Source organism: Stigmatopora argus, chromosome 13 (assembly GCF_051989625.1).
Source record: "Stigmatopora argus isolate UIUO_Sarg chromosome 13, RoL_Sarg_1.0, whole genome shotgun sequence".
Lineage (NCBI taxonomy): Eukaryota > Metazoa > Chordata > Actinopteri > Syngnathiformes > Syngnathidae > Stigmatopora > Stigmatopora argus.
In genome coordinates this window covers 2,037,796-2,064,216 of record NC_135399.1, presented here as the reverse complement: position 1 = coordinate 2,064,216, position 26,421 = coordinate 2,037,796, and the positions used below count along the sequence as shown (strand labels likewise).

Genomic DNA, 26,421 nt, shown 5'->3' with positions numbered 1-26,421 from the left:
TTATTATATGTTTCCTGACTTTTTTTCTGTAAAGAACCTGGAAAGGGTTATTTGGTTATGTGTGGCTTTCTGGAAAACAATAAAAAAAAATTAAGCTCCCCTACGATCGTCACACTTTTTCTGTTACAAACTGACACCGGCCCCCCATCAGAGAAGGGAAAAGTTATGTGGCCCTCACAGGAAAAAGTTTGGGGACCCCTGCTCTACAGCATTAGGCGGCCACATTTAAATCATATTGTGTTAAATCCTATATGCTCTAGACTCGGCCGCATTATATACGTCAGCACAGGTCAATGTGATTATACGGATTTCAAAATGTTACCTATTATGAGTACTGAAAGTATAAACAATCCATTACATCTTTAAGGTATCACCTGCCTCAATCCTTTACTAACTGTACATGAAGATTTGTAATTAGAAGAACGTATGCAAATGACGTCTAGTAAAATAATGGAAAAATAGATATGACCTTAATCCTTTGTTACTATATGACAGGGGTCCCCAAACTTTTTCCTGTGAGGGCCACATAACTTTTCCCTTCTCTGATGGGGGGCCGGTGTCAGTTTGTAAGAGAAAAAGTGTGACGATCATAGGGGAGCTTAATTTTTTTTTATTGTTTTCCAGAAAGCCACACATAACCAAATACAGACACTCCTCAACTTACGAACGCAATTGGTTCCGAGCGATTGTTCATAAGTTGAATTTGTTTGTAAGTTGATTTAGTGCTATATTTTGTATTATAATTTATGTTTAAGGCCTATATAAGTATATTGAAGGTTTATATAAGTGCATTTGTATGTTTAAGGCTTGTATAAGTAACACGCATTGGTTTGTACTGAAAAAAAAAACATTTAATAAAATGGAGAGAATATGTACAGTACTGTAGAGAGAGAGATAGATTTATGTATTAGATGTATTAGAAACTGGCCAAAAGAAGCGACCTAATGACAATTGCACAGTTTTCTTCTTTTTTTCATCATAAATGATGCAGTAGCACTGTATGGCATCATTCAATTGATTTGCAAACTTTGTGCAACGTTCAATATTTGGGTCCTGCTGCTCGATCTTTCTGTTTATAAATGGTACTGAATGTGCAACGCTCACCACTTTCTGACGCGCATCAAGCTTCGTTATTATTGCCACTCGTTTCAAATGAAATGGCTTGCCTCTTCCTTGCAACTCCCTCAATAGAAGCCTTTAGCTTTTTACCAGCCATATTCAATATTGGATGCATGAGATATTTAATGATACAAATGAAAAAGGTTCTTTGCACACTGGAGAAACATTCACGCACTTCCGCATTGCAACGAAGAAGGTAGATGCTGGGTGAGCTGAGCTCTCACAGCGCCAGGCGTCGGTATTAGTGGCGGAAAGAAGTACTACTCCGAAAAAGACGCGAAATACAAAATTGGACTTGCGAACATTTTTGGACTTAAACGCAATTTGCAGACATGTTCGTATGTACCGTTGTTCGTAAGTTGAATGTTCGTAAGTAGGGGAGCGTCTGTAACCCTTTCCAGGTTCTTTACAGAAAAAAAAGTCAGGAAACAAATAATAACACTATTAATGAAATAAATAATAACTAAATAACCCTCTCTGAGTTCTTCACAGAAAAAACAGAAAATAAATAACACTATTTATGAAATAAATAATAACTAAATAACTCTCTCTGGGTTCTTCATAGGAAAAAAAGCCATGGAACATTAACTTTCTGTTGTGCCATGCACAATCTTCTCCCTTTGCTCTGAAGTTTATGCACGACACCACAACCGTCATTACAGAATCCCACGTCAATATTTTGCAGCACAGTGCTTGCTGGTGAATTTGGCGGTGGACTCGTAGCGGGGCGGTGAGACCCCTTTTTTCCAACTCCTGGTTCATGCGTCCCATTATTAGACCGCAAGTTTCGGCCACCATGCTAGGAGCCCCGTCAGTCGTGATGCTAGCTAGCTTTGACCAGTCCAGGTCCAACTTCTCCATGGTTTGGCACACTTTGTCAAAAATATCCTCTCCCGTTGTAGTCCCTTTGAGACTTTGGAGGGCTGCCAGATCCTCGCATATCTCAAAGTTTGCGCTAACTCCACGAATAAAAATGAGCAGTTGCGCTGTGTCTTGCACGTCCGTGCTTTCATCCAGTGCTAATGAAAAAAAGTCAAATTCTTTCGTCTTCTGCTGCAGCTGGGCATATAAATTACTCCCGATTTCTTCAACGCGTCTGGTGATTGTACTCGCCGACAGACTTACGGCATTAAATGCATCTTTCTTCTCGGGACACACTTCCTCCACGACAACATCCATACATTTCTTAAAAAACTCTCCGTCAGTGAAAGGCTTACCGTTGATTGCTATCAGTTTAGCAATCCGAAAGCTGGTCTGAACGGATGCCTGGTTCAGCTGAGCTTGGCGTAGAAATGTAGTCTGCTGAGATAATAGTCCAACTTTTAGCTTTGAGAGTTTGTCTGCTCGTATTTGGCCTTGCACGCTATCGTACTTGTCTTTGTGACGGGATTCATAGTGCCGGCGAAGATTGTAGTCTTTGAATACTGCCACCGTCTCTTGACAGATGAGACAAACAGCCTTTTCTTTGCATTAAACAAAAAAATAATCGTTTGTCCACCCCAGGTTAAATACCCTGCATTCTGAATCATTTTTTCTCTTAACCAACCTTTTCGCCATTATTCCGTTCTCAAACAGGTTCAGGTCGTAGTTTCGTGACCCCTGCTATATGACATCCAATGACACTGTCAAATATGGTTTAATAACAGATCAAATGTAAAACTCGCAGTATGAAAAATTTGGTTGAATTAAAATGTGTACAACCATAGGGGCATTAAAAACTAAGGTTGCAGTAATTCTTTAAAGTCAAATTGACTCTTTTGGAACTGTCTCCCGGCTGGCCCAGAGCAACCTTAACCAAGTACTACGCATGTAGCAATTTTAATTAAATTCTTCTTTAAATGTAACCAGAGAATTTTTTTAACTGAATTGTTTCGGGTTCTTGTGTGATTGGACTTGAAGGAAATCTTAAATACATTATACAGTGGTATCTCGACATACGATCTTAATCCGTTCCGGGACTGAGATCGTATGTCGAGCTTTTCGTAACTCGAGCGGACGTTTCCCATTGAAATGAACTAAAAACACATTAATTCGTTCCAACCCTCTGAAAAAACACCAAAAACAGGATACATTGGATTGGAAAAAAATGTTTTATTTCTTCTAATTCGCCATCTATTAACAAAGTAACACATAATTAGTGGTTTAATAGTAATAAAATGTGTTTAATAGAAAATTAGACGCATTGCACGGAGGGTAGAGACAACGACATACACAGAGGCGGGGGGGTGTTCGGGGGACTTTATCCGCGGCACTCAGAAACGAATAAACAAATTTAAATTAACTTGGATTAATATATACAGACACACTCAAACATACGTTTAATGTAACTTCACACAAAACTGAATACTAATTTTGTTTTAATCTTTTTTTTACCTTCGTTTTCCGGGTTAGCGGTTTGCCACGCCTCCACCCTCACGTTCGCTATCGTTGGGCTGTTTGCTGTTGTATTTCCTTCAAAATATTCCGAAAATGATGCCCACAAATGTCCTCACAATAGGATAACGCACGACCACTTGCCAACGAGAAGTAATCTTGAATGAGCGATCGCAGGAGCTAAGGCCAAGGAAAGAATAACAGGAAATGCAATAGCTGAGCTTACCCACGTATTGATTGTGAGTAATGAAGTTTTATTCTGAGAAAGGGTGCCATTGCATATGGTTGTTGTGTGCACGAGTATATTTCATTACCCAGAAAGCCCTCTTTTTGCCCGCGCATGCGCGTTGTGCGTTTCCTGGTCGAAACTCGTATGAATAAATCGTTCAGTGCTCATAGATATCTGTTATACACGAAAGAGATGCGGCAAAAAAGACAGTGCGCTACAATTACAAACAGCCTCTCATGTCATGGCCACCTGGCTTGGTCGCATCTCGAAATTTTGATCGTATCGCGGGCGAATTATTCGATCGAAATTTTCTTCGTACCACGAGCTGATCGTAGGTCTAGGTACCACTGTTCAGTAATCCCTCAAATATTGCGGACAATGTAGACCAGACATGGCCACGATAATCAAAAAAACGCAGAGTAGGATCACCCCTATTATTACGACCATATTACATGTTTTCACGCCTATACAGAAATACAAGTACACAAGTATAATTATGAAGTGTATTCATTAAATATTACAGCTACATATAAGCATATGAAAACACTAATGTATTCATTCATTCATCTTCCATACCGCGGATCCTCGAAAGAGTTGCGGGTGTTGCTGGAGCCTAACCCAGCTAACGGCAGACCACACACTAGACTGGTTCGACAGTCAGCCGTAGGGAACACAGAGAGACTACGCACTCATAATAATACCGCCACCAGCTGAAATCGAGCCCACACCGGCCCGCGAGGAAGCGGTGGGCTGGCCCCTCAGGAGGTCCTCCCGGCCTGCCCGCGAGGAAGCGACAGGCTGGCCCATCCGGCAGTCCTGCGATGAAGAAGCCAGGTGCCTCGCCCTGGACCGTCTCTGAAGGGATGACGGCATTGTCGCATATTGCCCGGCTAGCACAAAGGGTCACTGGGCGCCTCGACAGAGAAGCATGATGGGTCGCTACCTTCAGATCCGTCGCTGTCAGGGTCGCTACCTTCAGATCCGCCGCTGTCAGGGTCGCCGGCTAGCGATGGGACGATGCTGAGGAGGGGCAGGAGCTGGAGACGGACGGCGTTAGAGAGCGACACGGAGGAGATGGAGACGGATGGTGTTAGAGCTCGACACGCAGAAGACGGCGCTAGAGAGCAGCATGCAGGAGACGGCATCAAAGAGCGGCTAGTAGAAACAGGTGCTTCAGAGCGGCTAGCAGGAACAGGCCCTTAAAGAGCCCATTTTTCTTGAAATTTAATCACTGAAATTGCATGTTTTTGAGTATGTGAGTTGTCAGGGAGGGCAACTACTAGGATTGACTCACCTTGGCTGAATTTTTTTTTTTTTAAACAGCTTTATTTTCAGTATTACAAAAATGCTGTCTAATAAAACAGACACCTGCCGTTCAGGGAGATTCAAATATTGTACTCGTAGATTGAAGTGTGTGTGTGTGTGTGTTTTTTATTTATTTTTTATTATTATCGGGGATTGAATTATGACAATGCTCGAGCTATGATGTTTCTTTTGTTTTTGAGGGTTTATAGCAGCTGTTTTGGGGGGTTTAGAAACACTGAGCACACGTAAATCAATGGATTTACCGTAATGCTGGGATTGTGCGGGCGGGCTATTTTGAGCGTCCGTTTATTTGACCAGGAAAATACGAAGGTCCGCTGGCATCTGCCCCTGCACACTTACTTGCTCACGTTGCCCCCAGCTCGAGTCGTCAGACGGGACGACAGATGTGACTAGATGCGGTAGCTGTTTTCCCCCCTTCATCGTTCCTGCTGGCGAGTCGCATCCTGCCAGCCTTCGTAAGACCTACTTTCACGTTTTATTATATCGGTCGACCCGCAGCAACCAGCATTGTGTTTTTCCTCTGTCTTATTTTTGCTTTCCGAGTGTTTTTTCCCTTGTAGTCCGCTCTTTAAGTGGACGGATTTTTCTTTTCGCTTGCTTGTTAGGGATAAAATGACGTCAACTTCGTTAAGTAGTCGTGTTACCGAACTTTCGTCCTCCGCACGGATATCGTCAGTGGTCAACTGCATGCTTTCTTGTACGTAGTCGAGCTGATAGCCTTTATGATATTAACAGTGAGCCCTGACAACGATTCAACACCTTTTATCTCGCCCAGTTATTGTGGCGTGTGTGCTTCACGTTTGTGTTGGACGAAACCCAAGTGGCTTGGATTGATATGTCGCAAGGCAATTTGGCAACACTTGGGGAGAATTGATGGAATGTTTTGGAAGCCTCTTTTATATTCACCAGTACATAGAAAAAATATCTCTGACTAAAGAATGAACGATAACGATTCCTGTTGGAAGAGTCAGGTAAAATAGTTGGCATATAGGTGTGTCATTTCGTTTACTCAATGTGACAGACAGGGTGTTGTTGTATGTGCAGGAGGAGCAGTCTGCAAAATTGAAGGCGGACAGCATTAGAATCGCCCTGGAGAAAATCAAGGAAGCCCAGGTGAAAAAGGTAAGGTTGTTCTTTACACCTAATGGTCACAAAATGAAGATCATCGACACACCAATGAGTTTTTATTAATCCAGTCTATAATCGTTACAAATGTTAAATTACAAGGATTTATTTAGTACTGTTATCTAGACTTTGCAGAACCGAAAGTGCTTCACAGGCCAACATTCACTTAGTCCAGGGCTTATCAATTATTTTCTGTTCACCCTGTAGGGCACATATAGAGACAATCATTCACACTCAGAATCACACCACCACCCAGTTGGAATCAATCCCGCGCTTGCCTGCACCAAAGGCAGATGGGTGAACCACTCCAGCATTAGGTGGCTAAAAAAGACTATAGTAAATATAGTTGACCGTTTTAAATTAGATTTTCAGCTGGTGGTGTGCCTTTAGATCTTTGCAATGCACAGTGTGCCACAGTCCACAAACAGTTGGTAAACACAAAACTAAAACCTGCAGGAGACAATAAAGGATCTTTTTTGTTTCATTACATTCTGTTCGTGTGCTTGTGGGAACGCCATGGTAATTCCGTGTCCCAATGGTAGTAACACTTGTGACACCCAAATGACCAATTGTTGGAGTAATCATTATTATAAATTACAATTGGATAAACCTAACACCAATATTCTGTGTTCTTTAACCACTTTGGGTCTTAAGCACGTCACATTTTTTATATTAAATTATAAAAAAGGTCATATTAATGTCATAATTTACGCTGAAACTCGCCAGCAGAACACAGGAGATGAAAAATGGTGGAAGTCAGGGCACTGCTTCTTCAGTGCTGAAGTGGGTGCCACTAAGCACAGAACAAGAGAAATATCACCATAGAAGAATGACGCGCCGAATAATAACAGCCGAGAAGGATGTTGTGCCTTTTCTTAGGGTTACATTTCGCATCGCGCACAGAAAGACTATGGCGTTCCAGCGTTGTTTGGATTTTGAATCACCGTTTAAAATGCCTTCTGCATCATACAAGGCATCATAAATGAATCTACCAAGGGTTCCATCAAGAAAAAAAGCGAGCATTTGCAAAATGGGCATGATATCTTTTTCCAAAGATAACCAAGTGGATGGTAACAACTGAGGCGGCCCAGTAGAACGAGTGGTTAGCGTGTCAGCCTCACAGCTCTGGGGTCCTGGGCTCACATCCGGGTCACGTCTGCCTGTGTGGAATTTGCATGTTCTTCCCGGGCCTGCGTGGGTTTCTTCCCACACTCCCAAAACATACATGGTAGGCTGATTGGACACTAAATTGCTCCTAGGTATGGGTGTGAGTGTGCATGGTTGTCTGTCTCCTTGTGCCCTGTGATCGGCTGGGCACCGATTCAGGGTGTTCCCCCGCGCCTCTGGCCCGTAGTCAGCTTTGATAGGCTCCAGCACCCCCTGCGACTCTAATGAGGATCAAACGGTTCAGAAAATGAGATGAGATGAGAGATGGTAACAACTAGGAATAAAATAAAGTCATCGTTACGATGGAGAATGCCATACTGGTCTGGATCTCAGACTGTAGGGAAAAGATACCTCATGAGTAGAACCAAAGCCAAGACCTTTTATTATAGCTTCGCTCCTGAAGAAGACAATGAAGATGAACCTCAGCCTCGTTCCAGTGCCGCGAGTCAGCCAGTCAGCCAGTTTTATTGCAACCAATGGCTGGTTTGAAAAGTTTAAGAAGATGGTAAGTGTTTCGCTGTATGGGAAAGCCTCCTCGGCAAACGAAGAGGCAGTGAAACGGTACATCGAGGAAGAGTTCCCTCACATAATTCAAGAGAATGATTGGTTATCTTCCAGAGCAAGTTTTTATTATTATTTGGAAGAGGCTGCCTTCTGGGACATTTTTATTAAAAAATGAACTGAAATTGCAAATCATCGTGTGGGATTGCTGCTGGCTTTCCATGGTAAAGCCAGCCTTAATCTACAAGTTCGGCCATCCTCATGCTTTAAGAAACAAGAACAAAGCCTTGCTGCCTATCTACCAGATGAGCAACTGGAAAGCCTAGATCACCAAAGCCCTCACAAAAGACTGGTTCTTAAACAGTTTCATCCCAAACGTGAAGCTTTACCTCACTGAAAGAGTGCGGCCCTTCAAGGTCTGGACTGTGCAGGAGGACTTGGACTAAAACTCCTATTAACCAGTTTTTTATTTTATTTATATCAAGCGAAGAGGAACTTTTCCCCGTGAGTACAGAGTTTCAAGTATTTACAGTTTTTTTATATCTAGATTATATTCAATTGTACTTGTATTTCTGTATAGGCATGAAAACATGTACCGTATTTTCACACCTATAAAACGCACCGCCCTAAAGGGCGCAGTCGCAGTTGCGAGTGTATTTTCTGTTTTTTGCCGATACAAAGGTCGCTCCGGGCTAAAAGGCGTTACTATGCTAACGTTTGCTATGCTAGCTATGCTAGCGAGTTGACTTTTTCTTTTTTTTAAGAGACCGCATGAGCAAAAATAAGTTCGATTGTGCTTTATCAAAGGAAAATAGACTCACATTGATAGAGGTTATAGCAGTAGCAGTTAACCATCCACAAAACCATTAAAATCCTTCTGTGTATGAAATAAACAGTTCGGCCAAGTGGGTAAGTTCGCCGTCCAACATGTTATGCTCTGTGTCACTGTGAGTCCGACTGGTCGGCGCTGGAACTTGATGCCAGCTTTGACAAAAGCTCGAACAACTACGGCCGAGACTTGAGCCCAGGCATCCACAATCCATTCACATATTGTCGCGTAACTTGCTCGACGCTGCCTGCCACTCTTTGTATAACTATGTATACCATCCATTGCTCCCAAGCCGTTCGCAACTTTGTTTTAAATGCTTTATTTACGGCAATGTCCAGCGGTTGTAGTTCCTTCGTCAGACCTCCCGGAATGACGGCAAGCTCACACTTCATATGCCAGACTTGGTGTTTCACTTTAGCCGTGAGATGGGCGCGCATGGAGTCACAGATCAGCATTGACGGTGACGTGTGGAAAAAGCCATCGTCGCTCCTCACATACTTCTTGTTGAGCCACTCTTTTATTTTGTTCTCGTCCATCCATCTCTTCTGGTTGTCTTTGACAATGACACCGGCAAGAAAGTTTTCCTTCGGCAACGTCTTCCTCTTAAAAATCACCATAAGTGGTAGCTTCTGACCATTCCCATGGCAAGCAAGCACAACCGTGAAAGCTGCCTTTTCGTGGCCCGTTGTACGTACCGCGACCGTGCTGATTCCTTTCTTGTCGACAGTGTGGTTTGTCGGAATGTCGAAAGTGAGTGGCACCTCGTCCGTATTGGTGATGTGGCTAGGCTGGATACGCTTGTCGGCAATTATTTTGCTGCGGTAAGAGCGAAAGGCTGCAATCTTTTCTTTATAGTCTGCCAAAAGCTGTTGTGCCACCGTAGTTCTTTCCTGGATGGATAGATGGTTCCATTTCATGAAGCGAAAGCACCAGAACGAACCTTCATGAAAATGTTTAATTCCGATTTCATCGGCAAGCTTTTTTGTCCTTAGTCGAATGGTGACTGTAGAGACGCTTCTTCACGCTGCTCTTTCTCCTTCGATCCAGCGCTTGAGAAACTCTTCCAACTTGGGCCACCTTGCTTTACCTCCGCGGAAACTCAGCGTTGTCTTTTTGACTTGTCAAGATCATTTTCCAGCTTCCTCCACTTGCGCACCATGGACTCGTTTATGTTAAGGTGCCTCGCTGCTGCTCGATTTCCATGTTCTTCCACGTAGCGGATTGCTGCCAGTTTAAACTGTGCCTCGTATGCGTGTTTCTTCGTAGGTGCCGTTTGCGGTCTAACTGTTGTTTTGCACAACGCATTCCCGCATTAATTTATAGGTACATGCTCAATTGTTTGTAGCCCCCACCCCTCTCCCCCATTCACACCCACGGACTGTCCTCAATTACGTCCGTAGTTAAACTTCAGCGCGTCAGCAAGAAATGCAACCAGACAATCATGCGGTCAACGTCACACAGCAACATCTGAAGAATTTTGACTTTAGTGCACAGAAAATATGCCCTGCCCCAAAAGGCGCAGCCTTCAGTTTGGGGAAACTCAATACTTAAAGAAACAGCATACCAGAGCTATACAGAGGAAATGCCTGGCATGAATGACAACACAATGGAAAATGGACTGAAGCCATGGATCAAACACAATTTAACAGCTTTGCTAACGGATTTCTAACGGATGTTCAACATTGTAGTTCGGGCAGGCAGCGTCGCATGAGTTACATGACGATTTGGAATGAATTGTTGATGCCGATATAACAGCGAGGAGAATCAAAGGCTTGGGAGTGATGCATGTCACGAGTTACAATGGATTGTGGATGACTGGGCTCAAGTGTCGGCCACCACTGTTCGAGCTTTCGCCAAAGCTGGAATCAAGTTCCCGGAATACACAACTCTGACTGACAGTGGAGCCTAGCATACTAAACGCCGAACTCTTTATATCAGTGTACCTTTGACCTCAATAAAGCATTATAAAACTTAGTTTTGCTCGTGCTGTCTTTAAAAAAACACGCTAGTGCCAAGCCTAACATACGCTAGCGGATAGCATAACATACGCTAGTGGCTAGCATAACATAGGTACGCTAGCGGCTAACATAACATACGCTAGGCTAGTGTCATGCTAGCACCTTATCGGACCAGGCGTCCAATGTATTAACAGAAAATATATCTGCAAATGAGACTACGCCCTACCACACGGTGCGTTTTATAAGTGAAAATACGGTACCTTAAACATGATGTTGGTGCTGATGGTGTCATTTTGCATCCTTTATTATTTGTGCACTTTGATTTTTTAACAGGAGATGCTGTATGAGGGAGTAATGAAGGGAAGCCTTTCCCGCGCACATGCCAAAAATATACCGTATTTTCACGCTTCTAGGATGCACCGAGTTAAAGGGCATTGTCTCAGTTGCGGGTGGAATTTTTGTTTTTTGCCCATAGAAAAGGCGCTTCGACTCAATGGACACCACAATGGTCATGCTAGCATGACAAATACGCTAGCATGCATGCTAAGGGAGAGAGGGAGAGATGGATGGAGAGCGGGTTAGAGAGACAGAGACTGACACTGTTCTGCAATGTCCATTGAGTACAGTAATCCCTCGAATTTCGCGGATAATGTACTAGACCAGACATGACCGCGGTAATCGAAAAACCATGAACTAGAATCACCCCTATTATTGAATTGAATTGAATACTTTTGTTGTCATTATACAATATAATGAAATTTAAAGCTCTCACCACATAGTGCACAAATAACAAACAGACAAATAAATAATCAATAAATAAGAAATAAAGAAGTAGTCCAAGTTAGGTCAGCCGAGTGGAGCAGGGTTTTTCCGTGTGAAGTCCAGGATGAGTTCCATGTTTTTGGAGACATTCAGCGCCAAGTTGTTGAGAGCGCACCACTCGCGGAGTCTATGGACGCAACAATAAACAAACAAACACATAGATAATCAATATATATCGTATTTACTCGCATAAAAGCCGCCTGCACGTATAAACCCTTAAAATTGCCTTAAAATAGTTGAATTTTACAATTTCTCGTGTATAAGCCGCCCCCTATTCACAATTTTCACCTCCATATCCACTCCGTGCTTTTGATTCATACAGTATCTCAGAAATATCATGTGTGATTATTTTTCTTAATATTTTCCCTTCAAAGTAACACATTTGTACTCCTTATTAAAACCATGAATATAGAGGTGAAAATTGTGAATTAGGGGGCAGCTTATACGCAAGAAATTGTAAAATTCAACAATTTGAAGGCAATTTTAAGGGTGCCGCTTATGCGCACAGGGTCTTTAATTGTGAGTAAATACGGTAATAGATAAATAAGTAGTATAATTAGTAGTAATAAGTCTTGATTAGATCCTTGGTGCAGAACTCAAGTTGAGTATGGTGATTGCTCTTGGGAAGAAACTGTCCTTCAGTCTGTTTTTCTTGGCTGTTATGGCTCTGCAGCGCCTTACAGAGGGGAGCAGGTTGAAGTGGTGGAAGCCGGGATGTGTATTGTTTTATAATGCTCTCTGCCCTTCTAAGGAACCGGGATTCGTAGATGCTAGACACGTTGGGTAGGGGACAGTTGATGAGTGTACCATATTAGTACCATACTACATGTTTTGCGCCTATACAAAAATACAAGTACACAGTGACAATTATTAAGAAGTCAATTCATTCATTCATCTTCCATATCGTACATCTTTGAAAAGGTTGCGGGGGTTGCTAGAGCTGACTTCTGGCGAAAGGCAGACTGCACCTAGACTGGTCGCCAGTCAGCCGTAGCGCACACAGAGAGATAATCGACCATTCACACTCACAATCATACCGCCACCAGCGGGAATCAAGCCCCTGCCTGCCCGCACCGAAACTCTACACAACAAGGTGGCTTATCAAAGTTTTCATGAAATATAACATTTATAAGCATATGAAAGGCTGTAATGTATTCATATCTATAACCTATAAATAAAAAAAATTAACAACTACTTTTAAATACTGTACTTATAGTGACAATAGTTCCTCTCCGCTTGATTAAAAAATGGTTTCTGGGAGCTTTAGTCCAAATCCTCTTCGTCAGATTAGAGAGGCATTGGATTATTGATGGAATATTCATGAGGTGCCGTAGGGGCAGCAGGAGGAGCTTTTTTGTGAGAGATTTTCGGCACACAGCATGGTGATGTGGACTTGTGAGTGCTGCTTTTTTTGACCTGTTTTTGTATAACTCACGGTAGATTCATTTATGCTGCATTGGTGCGTTACGCCTTTAGCATATCTAGCAACCAGTGGTGTGCCTTCAGGGCCTTCAAGGCCTTCTCTGCTAGCCTAAGAAATATCTGAATCACAGACTGATGTTGATTATATTTTGTCCATGAATACTTATTAAATAATTCCAAATTGTCTGTTAGCTTCCTTTCATTGCTTTTCCCCCTGGTTGCACTGCTCCTAGATGTGTTTTCATATTGAAGCATTTAACCAAAAACATTTCAGCCATTATTTGTTGCCAGGGTCAGAAATCTGCCTGAAGGCCTTTACAATCAGTTATGCAGGCTCTGCTGCATTAAACAAGTGTCGATAAGACTGTTGCTTTAACCAATCAGAATTCGATTTGGTGACACCAAGGCCCTTCTCGCAGGCGTAGGGATACGCTATCGCTTTCACCAACTATGATTGGCTAGTGATAGAGTGGACGAGCCAGAGCTACCAAACTGTATCTGGAGCAAGCTGCACAAGCAAATATATTGTTGTTTATTTAACAGTGGTTTTGTCAACCCGCAATGGCTGAAGGAGGAGAATAAATGGATTTGTTTGCAGATTTACTGTCAAAGCCATTTTCAAGACTGACTTTTCAAGAAAAAAAAGCTGGACATCATTAAGAAAGGTTGAACAACTCCAAAGCAAGCAAGCCTGTCACACCCGGGAACGAACATTTTCAGCACTAAATCGAATAAAAACGTATGCCAGAAATACAACAGGACAGGCTCGACTTTCAGCATTAGCTTCGATGGCGATAGAAAAGAAGGAGGAAAGAAAGGAGGATGGATATTGTGTACAGTTAAAAATGATTTTTGGTGAGTAAAATATGGCTGTATTACTAAATAATATTTCAATTGTATGAGGTTATTATTGATTGGATTGGATAACTTAATTCATCCTGTATTCGGGAAATTTCATTGACAGTAGGAAGAGGGTGAGAATGCAGATACAGGAAAGGCATAGTTAAACATAGTTACAAGTTAGACAGTACAGTCGCAAAGGCCGCAGAACAACAAAGCAAAAGCACAAAGTACAAAGCAAAGTAAATGGGATCATTAAGAATCACCAAATCAAATCATTAAGACAGAAAAGCAACAAAAACACAAAACGAGCAAGAGTGGACGGAGCTACCGCCACCGGCTGCCACTTGAACGGCGCCATGTTGCCAGCGATTCCACATCATAAGCAAGCTGGAATAGGCTCGGTGCAGTCTTCCTCCATGAGGTTATGTGCGTGATGCAAAATTAAATCGGAACAATACAGGAAAAGGCAAGATGTTGTCCTTCCCAGCCTTTTATATTTTTCGGCACGTCATTCTTCTTCGACGTTGAAATAGCGCTGAATTGGGTGGCTCTCAGCGCCGAAGAAGAAGCAGGGACCTGACTTCCGTAATTTTCCACCCTCTGCCTATCAGCTGCAAGTTTCAGCATGAATTTATTATTATTATATTTGTTATTTTGCTCAGAAAAATACCTTCAACTAGAATCCAGGTCCTCATTGGAAGCAATAAAAAGCAAGTTAGGCTGTCATTTTTGCAAAAAGGGGATCCACATTCATCAAGTTTCTTTTAAAGTGCCCAAATGTAAAGCACCTGGCTTTTATTGTTTCAATAATTATTGCACACTTTCTGTAACACCTATTAGTTAGTAAGTTTCAGTTTTAAAATATTACTGTCTGTCTACGATGGGATATATTTAACTGAAATTGGATATTTATACGCGCCGTTCAAGCGGCAGCCAGTTGCAGTAGCTCCCTAAGTCCTCACTCGTATTCTGTTTTTCCAGCTTTTTTATCCTTTATTTTTACGTTTTATTGTCTCTTAAGATTTTACTTGTTACTTTACTTTATATTTTATACTCCATACTTTAATGTTTTACAACTTTACTTTCAAGACTACTTCAAGACTCAAGTTGTGCGAGAGGCAGTCTTTGATCTATCAGTTTAGTTTATCTGTGCAAATTCTGGACATTACATTTTTCACCCATTCAGCCATGCCTCTGCTGTTTTACACAAAGGATCAGCTGTTAGTGCTACGTAATAAATGGATGCCCCTGGACCTCCCCGCAGAGTTAAAAAGGAAGAGAAGAGGATGCAGAGCTGGACGAAAATGTCAGGAGAGAAAGCGACACTTCAGACCCAGCATTCCATCTATTATTATGGGGAACGTAAGATCTCTCCCCAATAAGATGGAAGAGCTAACGGCGCTTATCAAACTACAACGGCAATATCGGAAAATCTGTATTATGTGCTTCACGGAGACCTGGTTGAATGAACTAACACTAGAGTCTCTCGTCTCCTTGTATGGTTTTCACGTGGTGAGGGCGGACAGAAATGCTGAGGAGAGCGGTAAGAAGAAAGGTGGGGGACTAGCTGTTTATATTAATAGCAGATGGTGTAGCCCCGGGCATATTACGGTGAAGGAGCAACTTTGCACTCGAGATATTGAGCTAGTAGCTGTTAGCATCAGGCCGTTTTACATCCCCGGGAGTTCTCGCACGTTATCGTAATAACTGCGTATTTACCTCCTTCCGCCGATGCGGCAGTCGCTCGCGAGCTGCTTCACGCTACTGTGTCGCGGCTCCAGACGTCACACCTCCAGTCTCTCCTTATCTCCGGTGATTTTAACCATGCTTCCTTGGCTTCTACTCTCCCCACCTTCACTCAGTATGTGAAGTGCCACACCAGGGAACAAAAAACTCTGGACCTGCTGTATGCCAACACAAAGGAGGCATACAGCTCAGTCCCCCTGCCCCCACTGCTTCGCTCAGACCACAACCTGGTGCATCTGATCCCCACATACATCCCTATTGTGAGGAGGAAAAAAACACCACGATGATCATCCAAAGATGGACCTAGGAGACCAGCATGGTACTGAGGGACTGTTTTGAGACCACTGACTGGGAAGTGCTGTGCAATTCACATGGGAAAGACATTGACACCTTGACCCAGTGCATCACAGATTATATCAACTTCTGTTTTGAGAACACTACCCTCCAAAAAGGTCCGTTGCTTCTCCAATAATATGCCGTGGGTCACCCGGGATCTATGGGCCCTCCTGAACAAGCAGAGTGCTTTTAGGTCTGTGGAGAAAGATAGTCTGAAAATGGTCCAGAAAGAGCTGAAGAGAGAGATGAGGAAGGGAAAGGCCATCTACAAGAGGAAGCTAGAAAGCCAACTCCAGAGAGGCAACGCCAAAGAGGTCTGGAGGGGCTTGAGGACCATTTTGGGCCATGGAGGCAACAGTGAGAGAGATCCGGAGTCCGGATACAGGGGGGCCAATGAACTGAATCAGTTCTTTAACAGATTCAGTTCTGCCCCCACTCCCCTAACCCCCCAGACCAGAAGCAACTCTCCCCCTCTTTCTCTTCCTCCACTTCCTCCCCCTCTTCCACCGGTCTCTGCATTACTGTCGATCAGGTGATAAAACAGCTTAAGAAGATCGAGGCAAGGAAGGCTACCGGTCCAGACGCCCTCAGCTCCAGACTACTGAGAGACTGTGCGGATCAGCTTGGCAAAGTGATTCTGCATATTTCCAACCTCAGTCTAAAGAAGGTCCCCACCTTGTGGAAAACTTCCTGGTCCCAGTTCTAAAGACTGCGAACCTCAGGGAGCCAAACCACTTCAGGCCGGTAGCATTAACCTCTAACCTGATCAAGACAATGGAGAGAATCATCCACATCGTCCAGGCATTGGTGTGGAAGATGCCACCACCTACCTGATGCACAGCACTCTTTCACACCTGGAAAACACGGGAAGCACGGTGAGAATGATGGTTTTTTGACCTCTTCAGTGTGTGCCACCATTCAGCTGGTCCTACTGAGAGGGGAACTGGAAGAGGCTGGAGTAAGTAACCACCTAGCCACATGGATAATCAACTTCCTCACTGACAGACCACAATATGTGAGACTTCAGGACTGTACGTCTGATGTGGTAGCTTGCAGCACGGGGGCCCCACAAGGCACGGTGTGCTCTCCCCACTCCTCTTCTCCCTCTGCACATCAGACTTCAAACATAATACAGACACCTGCCAACTCCAGAAGTTGGCTGACGACACTGCTATTGTTGGATGAGTGATGGAGTCATCACAGCCTTTGTTGACTGGTGTAGGCAAAACCACCTCCACATCAACACCAGTAAGACAAAGGGAATGGTAATCGATTTTTTTGGAGGAATCCTCAACAGACCACTCAGATGAACATCCAGGGTGCAGACATTGAAATTGTGGAGAATTTTAAGTACCTGGGTGTTCGCCTCAATAACAAACTAGACTGGTCCACAAACATAGATGCCCTGTATAAAAGGGGCCAGAGCCACCTCTACCTACTGAGGACACTACGGTCCTTTGGAGTGTGCAGGACACTGCTGAGGACCTTTTAGGACACTGGTGGCATCTACAGTGTATTATGCAGTGGTCTGTTGGGGATGCGGGAGCATGGAGAGGTACAGGAACAGGCTGAATAAGCTGGTCAGGAGGGCCAGCTCTGTTCTGGGTTGTCCTTTGGACTCTGTGCAGGAAGTGGGAGAGCGGAGGATGCTGACCAGAATGATGTCCATCATGGACAGCACCTCCCACCGCCTGCATGACATGAGTCTGTGGAGTCCCCCTGAAGCTCTTTCAGCAACAGACTGCTGCACCCTCATTGCAGGAAGGAGCGCTTCCGCAGATCCTTCCTCCCATCAGCTGTCAGAATCTTTAACAAAACAAATGGCTGTGTTAAGACCTACCGTATGTATACATGTACATCTATTTGTATGTACAGTGGTACCTCGTCATACGACCGCTCGTCATACAAAATGCTCGTCTTACGGGGGAAATTTCGATCGAATAATTCGCCCGTGATGCGGTCAAAATTTCGTGATGCGACCAAGCCAGGTTGCCATGGCATTTTTTTTGGCATATCTTTCGTGTATAACAATATTTACGAGCACCGGATGAGCTATTCAGACCAGGAAACGCACAACGCGCATGCGCGGGGAAAAGAGAGCTTTCTGGGTAATGAAGTATACTCGTGCTCGCAACAGCATCCCCGGTAGCAACTCTATCATAGGCGCCGTTCGAGGGGATGCGAACACAGATGCTACAAGCTAAAAGGAGCCGCTAGCCAGCGCCCCCGAAGCTCCCATGAGCAACGGGGCGATCGCTGATAAAAGACTGCTCGTTGGCTGCTCATAAGAACATCGGGGGCACTGGCTCGCAACAGCATCCCCTGTAGCAACTCTATCATAAGCGCCGTTCGAGGGGATGCGAAAACAAATGCTACAAGCTAAAAGGAGCCGCTAGCCAGCGCCCCCGAAGCTCCCATGAGCAGCGGGGCGATCGCTGATAAGACTGCTGCTCGTTGGCAAGTGGTCGTGCGTTCTCCGATTGTGAGGACATTTGTGTGCATCATTTTCGGAATATTTTGAAGGGAATAGTACGACAGCAAACAGCCCATCGATAGCGAACGTGAGGGTGGAGTGTTTGTTCTGTTTACGAGTGCGTCGTGTGGAAAAAAAAAACGAAGCCCCCCGCCCCTATTGTGCCCCTCTCCCCTCGGCGAAATCCGCCCAATTTTAGTTAGATTAAACACTTTATTTCTATTAAACCACTAGTTATGTATTACTTTGTCAATATATGGCGAATTATAAGAAATAAAACATTTTTTTCAATCCAATATCCTGTTTTTGGTGTTTTTTTCAGAGAGTTGGAACGAATTAATTTGTTTCCCATTCATTTCAATGGGAAACTTCCCCTCGAGTTACGAGAAACTTGTCATACGAGCTCGGTCCCGGAACGGATTAAGCTCGTATCTCGAGGTACCACTGTATATGTATGAATGCGTATATGTATGTGTATATGTGTGTATATATGTGTGTATATGTATGTATATATATATATATATATATATATATATATATATATATATATATATATATATATATGTATGTATGTATGTATATATATATATATATATATATATATATATATATATATATATATATATATATATATAATGTTGGAATAATCCTTAGGTATTTCCAAATTCACAATAAAAGAGGCATCTGAAGTCATATCTTTGTTTAATTCTTGCAAGAAGAGAAATACATCCACCCACGTATGTAGCCTAGATCATTCTCACAACTCGAGGTCTCGCTCACTACTTTATTCATAAGATTTTAACGCCATGCTCCACAGAAGTCTAAACATATTTAGAGTTTCATAACATTTTATCGCAGTCATCAAAACAATTGTAGGTCTGTCGAATTCTCCCAAGGGTGCCAGTTGTGGACCCGACCTGCCCAGCCAAAACAGTCCACAGTTCCCAAGACCGCTTTGTTGTTGACCCATCCTGCGAAGCAAAAACAGTCCACTGTTCCCAAGGGCGCTTGTTGTGAACTCCTTTCGCGAAGCAAAAACAGTCCACCGTTCCCAAGACCGTTTGTTGTGGACTCCTCTTCCGAAGCAAAACAGTCCACCGTTCCCAAGACCGTTTGTTGTGGACTCCTCTTCCGAAGCCGAAAAACAGTCCACCGTTATTGTTGTGAACCCATCCTGCCCAAGGCCATTCCCAGTCCTCTTGATGCGAACCACCGTCCTCACTTTTGCAAGAGATGCATTAAAATGCCCTTTGTATTAATGTCAATTACTCTTCGTTGCAAGTACATATAATATAATAATATTGATACACATCTATAATAATGATAAACCTAACATTCCCCCCTAATATTAGATGTGTACGCAATCCCATAATCATTTTTTTTATTTATGACAAATACAAATACACTTGGGGGAAGTCCGTTGTCTCGATCTTTACCAGAATTCACCTTACTTGCATATCTGGCCTGAAAAAGGAAGAACAAAATCATTCTCGTTCAACTCATTTTCATAATTTGCATCATCCTGGACATCAATGTTATCACCAGTAGGCTGTCTAGTAAGCAGATACAATCCTTGTAATTCGGAATTTGTTAGAGGCTACTGTATCAACCCTAAGTCGGTCTAGCAAAAAGCGTAGCAGGGGATAAGACAATATCCACACATTGTCAAAGTATTAGCCAAAACAGCAATTGATATCACCTCGGTGAAGGCCAATTTTTTACATTTGCCGAAGGCCTTATCCCACCAGTCTGCCAGAAGGTGGATCGTTCCACTCCAGAGTGCCTCTTCGTTTCCGGTTCAGGGTCTGCAGGCCTTCAACGGCCCAGGTTAGGGACCCATTGGGGGACGTGTTGTTGAGTGCAACATTTTCAAACATTGCATACGCCCCCTGCTCCCTCAAGAGCACATCAACCGTCAGAAGCATATCAACCGCTTTGCGGTCCTGGAAAGTCATGAGACTGGTGGCTGCCAGCTGTTCCTTCATTGCAAATCCAATTTCTTTTTTTTGACATTGTAATGGATGTTGTTCATCCTATTCATATTTTTATTTGGCGTAACCCAAAAAAATATATACTCCTGCTGCAATTTGGCAAACCAACCCATAAGTCGGATCGCCATCCCTCGATGAGGCTCAACGTCGTCGAGAGAGGCCAGTCGCCGCACCGAAATTCCGAGCCGCCAATTGTATCTCCTTCACTCTAAAACAGATACTGGTAAAAACAGTGAAACCAAAGCACATACCGTAATTACTCGAATATAACACGCATATTTTTGCTATATAATTAATTCCAATAGTTGGGGGTGCGTGTTATAATCAATAACTAAAATAAATTACAAATTTTCGATCGAAAAAAGCATTGTCAAACTCACTTTGACGCACGGACATTGTGCAATTTCCAACTTTGAATTCAAAATACACGCATATTAAAGATCGTCAAGCCTCACAAACATCACAATCCTGCATTAATAAGCTGGAAAGTAGAATACTACATTGTAGTGTAGTACGTACTTGTATTTAGAAATATGTCCAGCGGGGGGCAGTACATTCCCTTGTTACATGTGATAGTCTTTTCCATTGTGCATATCTTCAAATCATTTATTTATTCAATTTGTATGTTCCTTTTCTTGTTTGAGAATGACAATAGATATTTGAATTAAAACATGGTATTGTCAATTGAAATGTAGTCAATGTTCAAGGAAGTCTAAAAGGTATTGCAACATAACATGTCTACATATGTTTGTCCACTCTGTGTATCATCTATTGCCCTAAAATTCAAACTCATAACTCGACCAACTGCACGACACTCGACACGCTCGTACCTGAAGATTTCTCTATCCGGTTTTGAACAAAACAATCGTGAAACGAAGAAAAAAAGGTAAGATTTCTGATTTTCGTCAGCGGGAAATTTTAGGTGCGCACTATATTCGAGTACTGCGTTTTTCCAGATTTTTTTGGCCCAAAATTACCTGCGTGTTATTTTCGAGTGCGCGTTATATTCGAGTAATTACGGTAGTCCTGTTTCTTTTTTACAGGAGTTATATGATTTATTTGCCCCACTTCACCACCATAAACCAAAACGTGGAATCAGTGAGACCGTTAATCTTGGACAATGGGCACACCATGTGTCATCTACCGCACCCAGATTCAGACCATGCCTGTAAGGTTCAAACAGGTAAAATTAGCTCAGGGGAAAAATTGACTTTTCATTCACTGCTTCTGTAATAGGATAGACACCGTTTCAATATTTTCCTTTTCTTTACAAGCAGGACACTTTTTTTCTTTTGTAAAAACACTTTCCCCAAATAATGGTGATTGAGGGAGATTTTATATCCGATCGCATTTCCCCCTCGTCTGGTCGTTTGTTTTAACCCTTTGTAAGAAGGTTTAGTCTCAATTGAAACGTTTGAACCATTGAAACCATATGGAGACAATAAAACCAATATCCAAAGTTCTTTCCAATTAATATTGGAGTGTTTGCATTTTATTGGGTCAGAACGTTTATCTTACCCGTCTCAACCGTTTCAACTGAGGGTACCTTCTTACAATGCAAAAGGTGGCTCTACATCCCCTTCTCGGCATGCTAGTGCTTCTTCTTTATACTGCAGGTTGAGCACCTCCGTTGGTCCAGTCCGTTTCCAGTTGAGAAGCACAGTTTCCTTCTGCTAACCCAATTTGAATGCGTTTTCTTAAAGATTTTTTCAGTTCCAATTGTGCAGTGAATAATGGCGATTTGTATTGTCTACTAAATAGGATTTTCCTATGTTGTTGTCCTGTTGAACTCGTTATGTAGGCAGTGATTTCATAACGAGATATGGAACCTTCTGTCCATCCAGCCAACAATTTTGTTAACACAATTTGGGTGCCATTATCACTATAAATCTTTGGAATTTCAAATTGTGCACTGATATACCGAGTACAGGTTAAGCATGCTCTGCCACCAACTTAACCCTATAAATTGTGTAGTGGCACCGTACAGAGGCCACCCTCCCCCCTGTCGAGACACAGGACTTCCCATGACTCAAGCTAGCTTTGTTAAACGCAGCTCACCCAAGTAAGCTAAGGTACCAATTTGTTTTTGTTATTACCTCAGTGATCCCAAATCTCACATTTCGCAGAGCAGATTATTTGTTTCTCCACGTTAAGTTTCAAATGTGGAGTATTGCTGCTGCATTCTTGTCAAAAATTTCATGTGGTGAAATTTTTTTTCTTTCTTTTTGTTTTTGTACTAACCTGCCGCCGCCATCCTCAAGGCTTATTGGCGATTTCAGAAATCAATATCAAATTTCCAAATCCTTTTCCACCTTGATAATTGATTGTAGATTATATTTTGGTGGCTAGCCAATCAAAAACACAAAAAGACAGACCATCATCCACACTCACACTCATAATCGGGGGAATTTGGAGTGTTCAACCAGTCTAGCATCCATAATTTTGGTTTGTTGGAGTACCCGGAGAAAACCCACGAATTCTCGAGGACACCAGGAATACTCCACACTCTGGAAGGTGTGGATCCACCCCGCTTCCATTAGTAGATCCTCGAACCGCAAGGTCGATGCGTTAATCACTAGTCAATCAATTTGGGTTGTTTACCTGTACATCAGTGGCCTGTAAATCTTCATCACAGGTGAAAACCACCATCCCCAGTGGGGCTTTTTGGTAGTACACCCATTTTTTCTGCCCCGTCAGCAATAATCATTCCAGAAGGAACTAGGTAATTAATGTATTCTAGATTCGCGTGTCACATCTACAAATAGAAATTTGTTTTGGAAGTTCAATCGCCGCCGTTCGTCGCCCTAGTCAGCCAGGATGAGAGACTGGAGTGGCTCTGATTAACTCTTTGTTTGCTAATAATGCAATAACGGAAAAGTTGTGACACATTGAAACACACACACAGCCACCCAAGTATATTAACTGTTTGTAAAAATGTACCTCCATATTTCGCATTAAGTTATACCCTCTGTCAATGCTATCAGTTTAGCTGTTTGTACGCAGAATTGAGGCGGCAATAGTTTCACCTCTAAGGTTTGTTTTAGTAGTTGTCAATGTATCTCGTATTCCGGTCGAATTTTGTGCATTTCATTTTATTCCTAGACAACCCATCGACTTAAAGCATTACTCAAAGGTTGATACTTTATAATTTGGAGATGCTATTTTTTAACATAGACATTATTTCATCACTCGTTCCATACGATGAAAGGCCCCACCAGAATTTGTCCCAGATATTCCCCTTTTAAGCTTGTTATTGCCAGTCGTTATCACTGTAACATTTAGGTGCATTAACCCCATAATTGCAATGCTGTAAGTTTTAAGTTAAAGTTCTCTTAATTTGTATGCCTTTAAAGCAGGGGTCCCCAAACTTTTTCCTGTGAGGGCCACATAACCTTTCCCTTCTCTGATGGGGGGCCGGTGCCAGTTTTGTAACAGAAAGAGTGTGACGATCGTAGGGGAGCTTAAACAATTTATTGTTTTCCAGAAAGCCACACATAACCAAATAACCCTTTCCAGGTTCTTTACAGAAAAAAAGTCAGGAAACAAATAATAACACTATTAATGAAATAAATAATAACCTAATAACCCTCTCTGAGTTTTTCACAGAAAAAACAGGAAATAAATAACACTATGAAATAAATAATAACTAAATAACTCTCTGGGTTCTTCATAGAAAAAAAAGCCGTGGAACATTAACTTTCTGTTGTGCCATGCACAATCTTAACAGATAAAAGTTCAGCTCAGTTGTCAGAGCAGAATCTCTCTCACGTGAACACTTTGCAGCACAGTGCTTGCTGGTGAATTAGACCCCTTTTTTCCAACTCCCTGTTCATGCGTCCCATTAGACCGCGAGTTTCACCCACCATGCTAGGAGCCCCGTCAGTCGTGATGCTAGCTAGCTTTGACCAGTCCAGGTCCAACTTCTCCATGGTTTGGCACACTTTTGTCAAAAATATCCTCTCCCGTTGTAGTCCCTTTGAGACTTTGGAGGGCTGCCAGATCCTCGCATATCTCAAAGTTTGCGCTAACTCCACGAATAAAAATGAGCAGTTGTGCTGTGTCTTGCACGTCCGTGCTTTCATCCAGTGCTAATGAAAAAAAGTCAAATTCTTTCGTCTTCTGCTGCAGCTGGGCATATACATTACTCCCGATTTCTTCAACGCGTTTGGTCATTGTATTCGCCGACAGACTTACGGCATTAAATGCATCTTTCTTCTCGGGACACACCTCCGCGACAGCACCCATACATTTCTTAACACTCTTCGTCAGTGAAAGGCTTACCGCTGCTTGCTATCAGTTTAGCAACCCGAAAGCTGGCCCGAACGGATGCCTGGTTCAGCTGAGCTTGGCGTACAAATATATTTTGGTGAGATAGTAGTCCACTTTTTCGCTTTGAGAGTTTGTCTGCTCGTATTTGGCCTTGCAAGCTATCATACTTGTCTTTGTGACGGGATTCATAGTGTCGGCGAAGATTGTATTCTTTGAATACCGCAACCGTCTCTTGACAGATGAGACAAACAGCCTTTTCTTTGCATTGATTAAAAAAATAATCGTTTGTCCACTCCAGGGTAAATACCCTGCATTCTGAATCAATTTGTCTCTTAGCTAACTTTTTCGCCATTATTCCGTTCTCAAACAGGTTGCACAGTTTTTATATGCTTGAATAGTCCGCGATGGTCCCAGGGCTCTGCCCTCACCTGCGATCGTCCAGATGTCTCGGTGTCACTGTGCTCGCGCATCCAACGGTGGACGTGCCCGCGTGCATCAAAGGGAAACACTCTCCCCGCGCGTGTCACCAAAGAAGCAATGCGAAGCCGCACTTCACTGGGATGATTTGTGGGCTCAGCAGGGGTGCAATGAACCAAACGCAAGATTAAAACGTCCCAGTCTTCAAGGCCAAATACGAAAAAAATCCGATAGCGTCTCTGGTATTGTTCAGAGGGCCGGTCCAAATGTGCCGGCGGGCCGTATTCGGCCCGCGGGCCGTAGTTTGGTGACCCCTGCCTTAAAGCAATAGAAAGCAATGTCATTTGGTTGTATCAATCTGATCAATGCTTATCCAATCCGTAATGTCAACATGCCCCACGCCAAAGCATATTTCACCCGCTCAGGACAAACGGGGAATGTTTTTCTGTGCACTTGAAAAACACCCCACGCTTCTCAGTCCCAGGGAAATTATGCCTATCCTACATCAATTATTTTATCTACCCCAGCCAGGTACAATTTACCTAATAATTTGGACGAATGCCATGAATGTTCTCATGCCATTTCTGCATTGTTAATTTCATGTCCGATCTCTTTAACAACCAAATAACTCTTAATACCTAAGAAATAATTTGCAAATCACGTCATACTATGTTTAATTAAGATAAGAGCTATTTCCTATAGCTCTCTGTTACCACAATAAAAATCTACAATAATTAAATTAGAGAAATCAACCTTTTACTAGGCATTTCCTAATTACAATTTTCAATGTTTAATAAAGGACCCACAAGTTGTCACCAATATGGCAGAATATTGTAAATTTTTCCCATTCCTTTTTCTTTAACCAGCCAATCTCCTATATTAAAGTTTTTTGAACAATTCAACCATTCAAAAACAGTATTGATATTCTTTTATCCTCCAAAAGCTAATTTTCTTTAATTAAGAGCCCTTTGAAATCCATAAATGGCTCAAAATGGCTATTTTGCTCTATTCCCAGATCCTAAGCTTTTACCAAATCAATCTTTGCCAAACAGATTTTCTATCACCTCGAAAAACATTCCTGATTAAATCCAAAAAATAAATGCGAAGACAATCGCGGAACCCTGCCATGTTTTGCTCTTGTTCTGAAATGTTTAACGGAAACGCGCCCTTAGCCGCTAACTGTGACCTTCACATTCACTGCGACAGCAGCATTCTTATCTTTTGTTGACATTCTTAAGTGCTCTCTTTTTCTTTTTGAGCACAATGCTTCGCCTTCTGTGCACAATTATAACGCTTTTTAGAGAAGACTAAATTAATTACTCTCCCGATATCCAACTATATCACAATATTTTGCCAAGACCCCATAATCACAATATGCTGCAAGCATAACTATATCATAGCAAAACCCATTTCTGCCCTCAAGTTTGCTTCAGCACCCCCAAGGCCAATTATTGTAATGTCTTCACGGAAGGGGT

The 26,421-nt window shown here is 42.6% G+C and overlaps 2 protein-coding genes across 3 annotated transcripts in view; one reads left to right on the top strand and one right to left on the bottom strand.

The window, feature by feature from the left end:
- raph1a (Ras association (RalGDS/AF-6) and pleckstrin homology domains 1a) overlaps positions 1 to 26,421 on the top strand; it is a 131,804-nt gene that overhangs the window by 68,156 nt on the left and 37,227 nt on the right. For both annotated transcript variants that reach the window (XM_077617265.1, XM_077617264.1), the window contains one exon: positions 6,092 to 6,169. In XM_077617265.1, the coding sequence (XP_077473391.1) occupies positions 6,092 to 6,169 (78 nt within the window). The remainder of the gene's footprint in view (positions 1 to 6,091; positions 6,170 to 26,421) is intronic.
- On the bottom strand, positions 3,710 to 5,798 carry LOC144087015 (uncharacterized). The gene is made up of 3 exons (XM_077617278.1): positions 5,387 to 5,798; positions 4,665 to 4,758; positions 3,710 to 4,576 (listed from the first exon to the last, which is right to left on the bottom strand). The coding sequence occupies exons 1-3, from the start codon at positions 5,465 to 5,467 to the stop codon at positions 4,362 to 4,364; spliced, it is 390 nt and encodes a 129-aa protein (XP_077473404.1). The 5' UTR covers positions 5,468 to 5,798; the 3' UTR covers positions 3,710 to 4,361.

Coding starts and splice junctions, on each gene's coding strand:
- LOC144087015 (XM_077617278.1), bottom strand. CDS start 5,467: ATGAAGGGGGGAAAACAGCTACCGCATCTAGTCACATCTGTCGTCCCG. Junction 4,759..5,386: donor GCTGGGGGCAACGTGAGCAA/GTAAGTGTGCAG, acceptor GTCCGTCTCCAG/CTCCTGCCCCTCCTCAGCAT. Junction 4,577..4,664: donor TGACAGCGACGGATCTGAAG/GTAGCGACCCAT, acceptor TCATCCCTTCAG/AGACGGTCCAGGGCGAGGCA.